This window comes from Mobula hypostoma, chromosome 29, assembly GCF_963921235.1.
Source record: "Mobula hypostoma chromosome 29, sMobHyp1.1, whole genome shotgun sequence".
NCBI lineage: Eukaryota > Metazoa > Chordata > Chondrichthyes > Myliobatiformes > Myliobatidae > Mobula > Mobula hypostoma.
Genome location: NC_086125.1, coordinates 17,980,591 through 17,994,451, shown reverse-complemented (window position 1 = coordinate 17,994,451; position 13,861 = coordinate 17,980,591). Strand labels below are relative to the sequence as shown.

Sequence of the window (13,861 nt, the reverse complement as noted above, 5' to 3'; positions counted from 1 at the left end):
TACTGACCAATACTAAACTAGGCATGACAACCCGCCTCAGAGTACTGAAATGTTACGTTTATCCAGTTATGTTATATGGCTCAGAATGTTGGACAATATCTAGTAACATGAGGAAACGAATTGTAGCAGCAGAGATGTGGTTTTTGAGGAGGATGGAAAGAATATCATGGACGAAACTAATATCTAATAAGGATGTCATGAACAGAGCAAACACAAAAAGAGAAATAATATATGAGATCATGAAAAGACAATGTAACTTCATTGGACATGTGATTAGAATGCACGGTAATTATGGGAAAGATTGAAGGGAAGAAAGCAAGAGGAAGACAAAGACAAATGAAGATGGAGACAGCAGCCAGAGAACTGGAAATGAATACCAATGAATTGATCCACTTGACCTGAAGCAGGAATGTGTGGGCCATGGCAGTCAAAGCTCAAACTGGGCACGGCACCTGATGGTGATGATGATGATGATGGTGATGATGATGATGATCCACAGACAAACCAAGGAAGTGCCTAGTATACATGTCCACATCTCCAAGAATAACAGGGGAGGAAGTATGAGAGATGGGGCATTGGAATATTCATTAAGGAGACCATCTCAGCAGCAGTAAGACTGCATGTTTAGCAGGGACTTCAACTGAGTTCATGGGGACAGACTTGAGAAGTATAAAGAAGTGCATTCACTTGGTTGGGATAAAGAAAGGGACAGTCCTCCGAGGCAGACTGACTGGATCTGACAATTACTCAGGGTTCAATAAAGGAATTGTACTGACTAAAGTCAGAATTCCAGCACTGAACATAACTCCCATATTAAAGAATATAACTGTATTGACCTAATTCATAACAATGAAACCCTAGTGACGCTGCCTTTTAGAAAGAATAATTTGTTGTAGTTCCAGTTTCACGTTTTAGACCAAACAACAAAGGTGAGAAAATATTTTATTCCAAGGATCTTCAATGCTCCGGGAACGAGGCGGTGACTAAAGCTGATTTTTCCAGGTCTGATGTGCACAGAATAGGAAGACCTTAATGCTCAGAAAGTATCCTTCCAAATAATAGTTTGATACTTACCCAACAGGAGAAAAGATCCTTGAGAGAATACCTGTGGTTATCCAAGTCTAAATAAAGGATTAATTCTGGCAAGGACTGACAGACGGGGCAGAACTAACAGGTGTGAATATGGTGCCATAATAACTCAGTGCTAAATAAATGGTGAATACAGAACCAGGTCCAAAGAGAGAGGTCACCCTGCATTAGCAGAAGTGACACCAACCAACCTTCCTTGCAGAGTCCAAAGTCAGCAATTTTCACATAACCCTGTGTATCCAGAAGCAAATTGTCCAGCTTCAAGTCTCTGCAGAAACAACAAACACATTACTTCTATCAAATGGAAATAATTTGCAAATAATCTATTAAGCAAAACATAACCCAATAATTGTCATTATTAAAAATACAATAGGCAAGGCTATGCATTTAAATAGCCCCAGAGTAAGGCAATTTTTCCTCTGATTTAGATGGTCAGCTTTTGTCCTCAATGTTGGGTTTTCCAGTTGGAGAGTCTGTCAGCCTCTTACAGAAATACTCATGTCTCAGTGAGGACGTCCAATTCATCCAAACTCTGTATTGGTGGATCTCAAGTCACATTTTGCCCAGAGCTGGTAAGCAGGGCAGATTTCTCTTCCTGGAGGACATCAGTGCATCAGTCAGCTTTGCCTCACCTTCCTATTTCCTTCCTCTTGTTCCCCTCCTCTTTCCCTTTTTTTTCCATGGCCCATTGTCCTCTCCTATTAAATTCCTTCTTTTTCAGCCCTTTACCTCTTCCACTAAATGATATTCCAATTTCTTACTTCATCTCCTCTCCCCACCTACCTCCTCAAATGGTCTCACTATCATCTGCTAGCTTGCACCCCTTACCCTCTTCCCTCCTTCTTGAAGCCAGAGTACTAAAGCACATAAACAAACCCTTCGGCCCATCTAATCCATGCCAAATTATTATTCTGCCTAGTCCCATCATTCTGCACCTGGACTAGACCCCTCCAAATCCTTCCCATTCCTGCACTTAGCCAAATTTCTCATAAGCTGCAGAAAATTGCAAACTTAGCCGGTTTCTTCATTAGGCACTAGCCTCCCTACCATCGAGGACATCCTCAAAAGATAATGTCTCAAAAAAGCTGGTATCCATCATTAAAGACCCCTATCAACCAGGCCATGTCTTCAAATTGCTACCATCAGGGAAGGGGTACAGGAGCCTAAAGACACGCACTCCACGATGACCCCATGTACACCACCTCTACTCCCCCACCACTTTTTTTTTGCTCTTTTTTGCACTATTTAATTAAAAAATTTAAAATAAATTTCTTACTATAATTTATAGTTTTTTATTATGTATTGTACTGCTACCGCAAAACAACAAATTACATGGCACTGATATTAAAACTGATCCTGAAGTGTTGAAATCAAATCCACATTCACCAATTCCACTGGCAGTTTGGCCCACATTCTCAACACTCTCTGAAGTTCCCCCTCAGATTTCCTTTAAACTCTGCACTTTATCCTTAACCAATCACTTAATTTTAGTCTCTCCAACCCTCAGAGGAAAAAAACCTGCTTTCATGTACCCTATCTATATCCCTCATAATTTTATATACCTCTATCAAATCTCTCCTTTTTCTGCTATACTCCAGGGAATAAAGTTCTAATCTACTCAAAGCAACACACACAGAGTGCTAATGGAGCTCAGCAGATCAGGCAGCATCTGTGGAAATTAATAAACGTTCCACGTTTTGGGCAGAGACCCTTCTTCAAAGCTTGAAAGGAAGGGGGAAATGCCAGAATAAAAAGGCGGTGGAGGGGAGGTGGAGGATACCTGTAAGGGTGACAGTGAAGCCAGGTGGATGGGAAAGATGAAGGGCTGGAGAGGAAGGAATCCGATAGGAGAGTGGACCATAGGAGAGAGGAAAGGGTGGTGTGGGGTGGTGGGGGGGAGGCTGGGGAAGGTGATAATCAAGTGACATCATTCCAATAATTCCCAATCTTATCATTAGAGAGGCTTTTATAAACAATGGAACAATATTAGCTATCTTCTGATCTCTGGCATCTCACCCCTGGCTAAGGATACTTCTCCTAAATCCCAATTTCTCCACTAGCCTCCCACAAGGTGTGAGGAAACACCTCCTCAGGCCCTGGGGATTTATCTACCCTAATTTATCTCAAGTCAGCAAACCCCTCCTCTTTAAACCGTACGAGCTTCATGACCTCACTGCTGTATTGCCTCATTTCAAAAGACTGTGTCCATCTCCTGAGTAAATTCAGGTGCAAAAAAAATCCATTAAGATCTCCTTCATCACTTTCAGCTCAGTCTTCAAGAGGAACGATGTTCCCCCTTGCTATCCTTTTGCTCTGAATATACATATACAAGCCTTTGGGATTTTCTTTCACCTACAGCAACCTCATGCCTTCCTTTAGCCCTCCTGATTTCCCTCGTATGTATTCTTTTGCATTTCCTATACTCAAGTACCTCATTTCTTCCTTGCTGCCTACAGCTGCTATGTACCTTCTTCATTTTCCTAACCAGGACCTCAAGATCTCTCAAATACCAAGGTTCCCTAGACCTATTATCCTTGCCTTTCATTCTGACAGGAACATAAATTCTGTATTCTTCGCCCTTGAAGGCATCCTACTTACCAAGCACACCTTTGCCAGAAAACATCCTATCCCAATCCACACGTCAGATCCCTTCTGATGCCATCAAAATTGGCTTTTCTCCGATTTAGAATCTCAACCCAGGGACCAGACCTGTCCTTTTCCATAACTACCTTGAAACTAATGGAATTACGATCACAAGATCCAAAGTGTTCCCCTACACACACTTATGTCATCTGCCCTGTCTCATCTACCCTGCAACAAACGTTTTTTTTACATCTCTTGCTAATTTGTGTAGTCTATCCCCCCACTGTACAGCACTATATGCACAATTTATTACAGTTTATATTCTGTGTAACACACACAAAATGCTGGTGGAACACAGCAGGCCAGACAGCATCTATAGGAAGAAGCACAGTCGACGTTTCCGGCCGAGATCCGAAACATTGACTGTGCTTCTTCCTATAGATGCTGTCTGGACCCTGCTGCGTTCCACCAGCATTTTGTGTGTGTTGCTTGAATTTCCAGCATCTGCAGATTTCCTCGTGTTTGCATTTTTATATCCTGTGTATTGCCTGTATCTACTGTACCTGGACCTCACTCTACGTGTGTACACAACTATAAACACAACTGGACTTGTCAGTTTTCTCTTCATCAGTTTTGTGGATATCCATTGCTTTTTCCTAAAATTCTTCCTATGAAGACCATAACACAAAGAAGTAGAATTAGACCATTCAGGTCATCAAGTTTACTTTGGCTTAAACTTTCTTGTCAAAATTATAAATCCTTAATGATATAATATCCTTTTGTTGGCTGTGGATGGATTACAGTATAGCACATGTTTTTGTTAGGTTTTCAAAGTAATGCACATTTGCTGACAAAGTTACTGATATGGTCTATCAACTCTTGAAATCCCTCAATCTAATTTTCAACCTTTCTTACAAAATTCACCATGTATGCCTCTGCAATTGGCTTTAATTAAATTGAAGACTCCAGTTTTTGGTTCCAGGGGAAATAAAGCTGGCCTGTCCAGTCTCTCTTCATGGCTGATATATTCAAAGGAAACAGTTGTGGATGCAGTTCTGGAACACAGACAAGGCTTGACAGTCGTAGAATTGGAAACACGCCCTTCAGCCCAGCTGAACTATGCTCCCCCCAATGTTTATTTAACTTTACCAAAGGAAAAAAATAAACAAGAGGCTGTAAAACAGAACTATTAACAGAAACAGCTGTTGGCACTTAGCTCTGTTTCCTTCCTTGTAGATGTTGCTTCATGCTGACTCTTGCAGTCAATGTCTTTCCAATGGAAGGTAATCAACCTGAAGTATTAACTCAGATTCTCTCTCCACAGCCACTGCCTGACCTGCTGAGTATCGATTTTAGACCATTCAATCTACCTCATTAAAAATATTAAACCTTCCAACTATTACTCCTTCACTGCAAACTTCTCTTATCTCCAGAGTCATTTGCTGTCCAAGACTTGTTAATGCAGAGTCGACATGGAGAGGCTAAGTTCTGAAGACAGTAGTGATTGTGGTCTTCATCCGTCCCCCTGGAGCAGGGAGATGATATTAGGTGATGATTACTAGGCTGTTGTACCGGCCTAGATCATACCTTTCTGCTACACCACATTCCTCCCCTTTACCAGCACTGCAACCCCACCTTCATTCTGTCTAAGTGAGAACACCTGGAATATCTAATTGCCAATACAGATCACCTCGGAACTGTCATTGTAATGAGCAGCTGATCAAACACATCTAACTGTACTTCCACCATAAGTTCACCTAATGCTAGGATGCTTCATACATTGATATATTATGCCTTTAATTTTAATCATTTAACATTTCTTCAATACAACTTTGATGCACATTAACTAATTCCTACAATATCACTTCATTATATTGCTCTAATTCTATAACATTCCACAGAACTGAATCATTCCCATCCTCTTTCACTTCACAATTGTTTTGTTTAAATCCCACTTACAGTTTTATCATTCAATTTACTAAAACTTGAGTAAATCATAAAAATCAATGATGCTGAAGATTAGGAGTACAGTCATAGGCTACTACTGACCAATAGACAAGATGATCAGTGACATGGCAGATAGAATTTAAAGGAGATAGGTATTAAGTAGAGGACTAACAAGGTGGTGAAGATAATAAATAATTCATTTGGATTGGATGTATATAATGAATGCTTGTGAGTATTAAGGATCAAATGGATCTTAGTATAGAGGTCCAAAGGTCCTTGAAGGTGACAGCATGGCTGGATAAGGAGGTGGTGAAAAAGACACCGAGTTCTGCCCCCACTTGCTGGGACACAGGGAGGTTATGATACAATCTGATAAAAACATAAGATGATGTTGGACAAACTTGGATCTTCAGAGACTGAGGGGCAACCTGACTAAAGTATGTAAAATTATGAGGGCCATAAACAGGATAGATACGAGGATGAAAATGTCAAATTTCAGACAGCATAGCTTTACGGTCGGAAAGGAAAAGTTTAATGAAAATTTACAAGGCAGCTTTTTAAATGGAGAGTGGTAGGTACCTGGAATATGTTAGCAGGGTAAGTAATGGAGGTAGATACAGTTGCGATGTTTATGAGATGTTTAGACAGACATATTAATAAGCAGGGAAAGGAGGATTATCAGCCATGTGCAAAATGGTGGTATTAGTTTGGATTGGCATTACAGTCAGCAGAGACATTATGGGCCCAAGGGCCTCTTCCTATGTTTTATTGGTTAAGCCGTAATTGTGCGTTTCAAACATTACTAGAGTGTTTTGTATTTTTCTGCTAAGATGATTATAGGAAGGACATGATTGCACTGAAGATTAACCAGGGATGCAGTATCAGAGTTTGTTTTCTGAGGAGTGAAGGGAGCTTATGGCACCTGGATAGAGGTCTACAAAATTGAGGGCCACAGATGAGATATCTAGGAAACTTTTCTTCATTAGTAGAGGCATCTAAACTGAATGGGGAAAGATTTGGGGTAGGGATTTCAGAGGTCCAAAGCGATTATGTGAATTTTGAAGTGTATTAGCTGGACGGGGCTACGAGAGGTAGCTTCAAAATCACAGAGTGGTTGGAGTCTGAAGCACACTACTGGAGGCAGAGACTTACAAATTGGAAAAGATTTAAACATGAATGGCCAAGTCATTATCTATGGACCAGACGCTGTTAAATGGAGTTGGTATAGATGGGCTTATAGGCATGGAGAGCCAGAGGGCATGTTTACGTGCTGTCAAGTCTATGCTGGTTCGCAGATGATCTAAGGACAGTCCAACCCAATAGCCTTGTCCAGTACAGATGGTCTGAACTCTTTCCTATTCAATCCCGTTTAACTCCATATGAATTTATGAGTGGTTGTGGTACTAATGCAGAGATTGGTACCTTGAGCTCCCATGTTTTAATCTGAATTTGAGAACCTGCACTGCCCATTCCACCATCTATCAAGATTTGACAGTTTGGTTCTGTGTTATTTGTAATTTTGAAGCTGTCCCCTGTAGCCTCAAATGCATTTAATACACATGAAAAATATCAGCAATTCTTGTGGAACTCTACCTCCAGTACAAAAGAAAGTTATTTACTCTAACTTTGCTTTATATCTCTTGGCCATCTTTTTACCCATGCAATTACTGGCATTCTTATTCACGTTTTAAGTTTGTAAGCAAGCCTAAAACTGGAAGCAAATATCTCTAAAAGCTAGCAATGTCCATGATTAAACTGAGCATCAAACTTGTTTGCGAGCTGGAGCACGGAAACCATCTGACCTGTACACGATCATGTTATCGTGAAGAAACTGCAACCCGAGAACGACACAAGCCGAGTAAAACCTGCAGAAAAGAAGAAAACAGTCATTTGCACATTAGCTTTAATTGGGGTCACATTCCATTATCAAACAAAGTGAGAGAACACACTGCTCCCTGCACTCTTCACTATAATGCATGGCTCCAACCAATCTCCACTGTACATTGAAAAGATTGAAGTTCTCAAGCTGCACACAGGTCAGGCTGTGTAAGGGGAGAAATTTCATATAAAGCAGAAAGGAACCCCAATCTTTCTGCTGCAGATAAAACCTCTCAGTTCTGTATTATCTTTGCAGGTCCTGCACTGTCTCATGCTACATTTCCCCTAACGCCATTCAAATATTCCCAACTTTTCTCAGTGCTGGGTTTGGTGGGGAAATCCCTGTGTGGCATCTCCACATGAATTAACACAGCAATAAAAATAAAATGGAAAACGATCAGATTTCACGTCAAGGAGTGTGGAACTGTAAAGATGATAAAATAGATTACACTGGTATGGAAACGGTCAGGTGATTTTTGCTTATATATCAAAATAAAAGCAGAAAATGCTGGAAACACTTGGACAGAGAACCAGAGTTAACATTCCAGGTCTGTGACTGCTTCTTTACCAGGAATGCCCAGCATTTGCAGTTTTTGACATGTTTTCTGTAAAATTCAAATTTTTTTCGAGGAATAACAACCCTCAGGAGTCTTGGATTTTAAATGTTAAGCGTTTCCTTTCCTGATTAGCAGAGGTTTCCAGAATTCTATTTCATTCCAGGTTTCCAGCACTGTGTTAATTTTAATTTGGCGATGTGTTCTTACAGTTCTGTACAATGATAGAGAGACTGAAGAATATGCAAGATCCACAATGAAGGTACCAGAACTGATCGACTGTACCTGTAAGAGTAAACTTAACAGGATAGGGTGCCTTTTCCCTTTAGGTACAAACTATCCCTGACCTGGATGTAACTCTAGATACACAGTAATACCAGTCCTTAGAAATCCTGGCAAGTCACAGGACTAAGCCGAAACAATATAATACATTAAGAATACTGTAAAGCCTGGTAGACTGCACAGATCAACGTAAACACTGTATTCTGGAATTTAAAAAGGACTTACAACCTAAAAACACTATTACCATTTCCTTACTAATGTTTAAGAATTGGTGTCTAAGTTGAGAGAGCTATTGCAGAAACTAACTTAGGAAATATGTCCTGCATCACAGCCATCAGAGGGGAAGAAGCAGAAGAGAATGAGCATTGTAATATTCATTAAAGAGAGCATCACTGCACTCATTCGGCTGCATGTCTACCAGGATTTTCACCTTAGGCCATGGGCAGTGTCACTGAGTCATCAGGTGTGGAAACACGCTCCTTGGCCCAATTCATCCATGCTCAATATGTTACTGAGCAATTATACCCCATCCGCCCACATTCCGTCCATTGCCCTCTATATCTCTCATCAATATACTTATCTAGATGGCTTTTAAATGTTGCTAGTATGCCCGCTTCAACTACTGTTTCTGGCAGCTCATTCGAAATACACACCACCCTTCGCATGAAGCCGCCAATAATGTCCCTTTTAAATCTCCCACCTCTGATCTTAAACCATCACCCTCTCTCTGGGGCAAAGGCTATGTGTTTTCTCCCTGTTAATGCCCCTCTATGTAATACCTCTATTTATTATGGAACCATGGAATCATTACGGTGCAGGAAAACATTGGACCCAGTGAGTTGATAGCAGTCCTGCACCACAATCTGGTTGTCCTGTCTGCAGTCACTTCTCTTTGAGTCCTGTATCTTATTTACTCTCCAGGTACCAACTGACTACATTTCCAACACCCTTACCAGAACTGACTTCCAGTACACATACCCTTATCATATTCCCTTACCATCTGTTGCTCATGACTTTAGATCTGTGCCCCTGGTGCTTGGAAGTCCACTAATGGGAATACCTTCTCCATGCATACCCTACCTAAGCACATTTATTTTATTTAGAGATACCAAGTGCAGTAAGCCCCTCTGACTCGTCAAGCCGTGATGTCCCGACAGCCCCCCATTTAACCCTAACCTAACTATGGGACAATTTACGATAACCATCTAAACTACCAACTGGTACACCTTTGGACTATGAGAAGAAACTGGAGCTCCCGGGGAAAATCCACACATTCCACAGGGAGGACGTACAAACTCCTTACAGAGGACATCGGGATTGAACTCCAAGCTCTGATGCCCCAACTTGTAATATCATCACACTAACCACGACCGCCATAAAATCCTTGTCAACTTTTGTTGCTTCAAGTAGATCAACCTCAGCTTCTCCAATCTAACCCCGTAACCAAAACTTCCTCACCCCAGCAACCATTCTAGTGAATCTCCTACAACCTCCATAGCAGCTTTACATCTATCCTAGAGCATGACCAGAACTGAGCAATACTTAGTTGGAACTTAACTTGTGCTTTCAGCATCAAGTTGTTTTACTGAGTCTCTCCAGACAGAAATTAACTTTCATTCACCCAAAGGTTTTGTGAATCTCAGCTGCACCATTGCCAAGAAAGGCTTTTCCTTTCTCAGCCATACAATACCGCAGGTCTGGTCCCAGCAAATCTCTGCATACTTTGCTGGGGTTTCTTAAATCTTAGAAGGTCAAATTCCCTCTACACAACAAATTTACTAGTTTTCACTGTTTAAAATTCTAAATCAGCAGCCTACATATTCCATTTCTCATCATGAACACATGAATGATAGACACAGTGAGACAGAGTGGGAGAACAAAACCACATGCCAGTCTATGAAACATCCTTTCCTCAAACTTAGTTCACAACTGAAATTGTGTCATCTTTATCCATCTTCAGTGTGGCCACCCATCCAATTTACCCCACAGTCTTTCTTTGAACTTCCTTAATCAATTTTTATGCAACACTTTAATGGAATTTCACATAAATTATGCTCTCCAAGTATTACAATAATTAAACTATTTTCTCTAAAACAAAACCTCAACTTTGTCAAAACTTTTGCAACTTTCTTTTAAATATTTTTGACCATTCCAAGCCCTTGCAGGCATTTATTCCTTCCTAAATAAAAACACATGGAGAAATATTCCATTTTGTGCTGGCACAACTATTAGACTATTGTACACTTTTATATTGTATATAAAACAGCACACATTCAGATACTCAGCTTTTTAGCTTTTCTTCTTATTGCAATCATATCCATTAGAATCAAAGAGCATAAAATTGTTCTAGAAGACAATAACAAATTAGTCCCTTCTCTTTGACCTCAGCCCTGTACTTATTAAAGCAGAAAGTCAATGACCATCTGAATTTATCACTAGGTTTGCTTCCGTCTCCATTTCCCGCAGTTTGCAATCTATCATCTCCTGTTGCATAAAGCCACTCAGAATTCTGAAGACATTTAATAGTAGATCCCTTTGGACCTTCCTCTCTCTAAAATTGAAAAAAAAATGGTTATGCCACTTGGTCATCAAAATGAGTTGTATTTATTGTTGATTTTAAAGATAACCAAATCAGCCCAAGCTAAACTAAAATTTGAGAATATCAGTTGAAACAGCAGTCGTAAATAGGTGCCAGATTAACATTTGTGACCAATGTTTGAAAACTACCAATACTCACACAGCTCTAGGTTCAGAGAAGACATCAGCATGAATGTGCATCATTAGATCACCACCAGCCGTATACTCCATCACAAAGCACACGTGCTCGGGAGTTTGAAAACAGGCAAATAGGTTGACCAGGAATGGATGATTGGAGAGGTTTACTGTCTCGAAGATTCGTTTTTCACACATTAAGCTGAGAAGGCAAGAGAACAGGTTGGTTGACAAATTGCATTGGTACCAGTACACTTGGGCTGCAAAAAAAATGTAATCAGTGTCACCAGACTGTGCATTGAGTTTCTACTGAACTGACAACATCATTAAATCAAAGATCTTCCACTGCACTGGTCACAATTAAATTCACATCATCTACTGCATCAGTCACAGTATTTAGTTAAAAGCAGGTACATTTGGAGTTGTAAATGAAAAAAAAACAAGCCCCTTCACCCACCATGTTCAAATTGACTAATCACTAGAAATCCATTTGATCAGCTTCTTGTCCACCATCCACTATGCCTTGCTGATTCAGAACTAATGCTTCTGAAATGAGTACCAGGCTTCACCACCGTCCTGGACAGCATGATCCAGATTCTTATCATTCAATGGGAAAAAAATTCCTCAGATCCTTTCCGAACTTCTCATTCCTTACCTAACACTTATGCCTTAGACATCTCTGACACGAGGGAAAAATTTTTACTATCTACCCGATCAATGCCTTTTATAATTTTACATACCTCCGTCAGGTCCCTGTTGGCCTCCTCCATTCCAAGGAAAGCAAACAGTCTCCCTCATAAATGAATAGTTCCATCCCATGCAAAGTCTTGCTGAACCTCCTCTGCTCCCTCTCGAGTATCCTCATGTTCTTCCTATACTATGGAGACCAAACCTGCACATAGTACTCCAGCTGTGACCGAATCTATATTCCACAAAGTTGTACCAAGATTTCCCCACTTTTATATACTGTGCCCTGGCTAATGAAGACGAGCAAACCACATGTCTCCTTCACCATCCTATCTATCTCCACCGCCACTTCTGGGATCTTTGGATTAGTCATAAAGACAGTTGTTTCAGCACAGAAATAGGCCCTTTAGCCCAGCTCGTCCGTGCCAAGCAAGATGCCCATCCAAGATACATCCATTTGCTAACATTTGGACTATAAGCTTTTAGGACTTTCCAATCCATGTACCTATCCAACAATCTTTGAAAAGTTGTTATTGCATCTGCCTCAACCATTACTGTTAGAGCTCATCCCACGTAGGCATTGCCCTTTGTGTATGTAAAGTTCTCTCTCAAAATCCTTTGAAATCTTTTCCCTCTCATCTTAAACCTACGCCCTCTGGGAAAAAGACTGAGTGCATCCACCCTGTCTGTGCCCCTCAATTTTATATACCAGGTTGTGAAGATCAAGGAAGAGAAGTTTGGCTGAGAGTGGACATCACATAGTGGCAGGTTCTAGTTAAATTCTACACCCATCAATTGTGTGCAAAGTGGTTGTGATTGCAAATTTATCCCTTGTTCCTCAAGACCCCACAATGCAAGGGTGGCAAACCGTTTGAGAGTGAGCCCAAATTGACAATAATCTTCTAAAAAAATAATCTTGCATGCCAGAGATTATCATTCCTTAACAAATTAGTAACAATAACCATGGACATTTTAAAGAGAAACTATGTCTTATTGCTTATTTGCATGTATTCATGGTTTTCTTACTAATAAAACTATAAAAGATAAATGGAAATAAATGAATCTTTTAGAAAGCCTGCTTAAAATTATTAATATTAATCATTTAAAAAGACAATTGATAAACAATATCACTTCTAAATAATATTGTTATTATAAGCATTTAAGACTATAAGACCAAAAAGCATTGGATCAAATTAGGCCACTCAGCCCATCTGCTCTGCCACTCCATCATGACTGATTTATTATCCCTCTCAACCCCATTCTCCTGTCTTCTCCCCATAACATTTGACACTCTGACTAACTAAGAACCCATCAACCTCTGCTTGAAATATACTCAATGACTTGGCCTACACAGCTGTCCATGGTAATAATTCTACCACCAACTGACTAAATAAAATTTCTCTTCATCTCTGTTCTAAATGGACGCCCCTTTATTCTGCTCGCCCAGAACCATGTATTATCCCTTCCATTCCTGGGATCATTCTCATGAACCTCCTCTGGACCCTCCCTAATGCCCACACATCTTTTCCCAGATAAGGGGCCCAAAACGGATCACAGTATTCTAAGTGCGGGCTGACCAATGCCCTATAAAGCCTCAGCATCATGTCCTTGCTCTTACATTCTAGTACTCTCGAAATGATGCTAACATTGCATTTGCCTTCCTTACCACTGACTCAATCTGCAAGCTAACCTTCAGGGAATTCTGCACAAGAACTCCCAAGTCCCTTTGCACATCCGATTTTTGAATTTTCACCTTATTTAGAAAATAGTCTATACCTTTATTCCTTCTACCAAAGTGCATAACCATACACTTCCTTACACTATATTCCATCTGCTACTTCTTTGCCCATTCTCACAATCTGTCCAAATCCTACTGCAAACTTGGCCACAAAGCTATCAATTCCATTATCCAAATTGTTGTCATATAATATGAAAAGCAACTTTGATCCCAATACAGACCCCTGTCCAACACCACTAGTCACCAGCAGACAACCAGAATAAGACCCCATTATTCCCACCCTTTGCTTCCTCCCGGTCAGCTCATCATCTATCCACGCTATTACCTTTCCTGTAATACCATGGGCTCTTATCTCGTTAAGCAGCCTCACGTGTGGCATCTGATCAAAGGC

At 40.4% G+C, this 13,861-nt stretch overlaps 1 protein-coding gene across 1 annotated transcript in view; it reads right to left on the bottom strand.

Annotated features, from left to right (window-relative positions):
* The window catches only part of pkn1a (protein kinase N1a), a 158,076-nt gene that overhangs the window by 24,756 nt on the left and 119,459 nt on the right, over positions 1-13,861 (bottom strand). The window contains exons 16-18 of the mRNA XM_063035930.1: positions 11,071-11,247; positions 7,422-7,484; positions 1,281-1,357 (exon numbers count right to left, since the gene is read on the bottom strand). Coding sequence (XP_062892000.1) covers positions 1,281-1,357; positions 7,422-7,484; positions 11,071-11,247 — 317 coding nt within the window. The remainder of the gene's footprint in view (positions 1-1,280; positions 1,358-7,421; positions 7,485-11,070; positions 11,248-13,861) is intronic.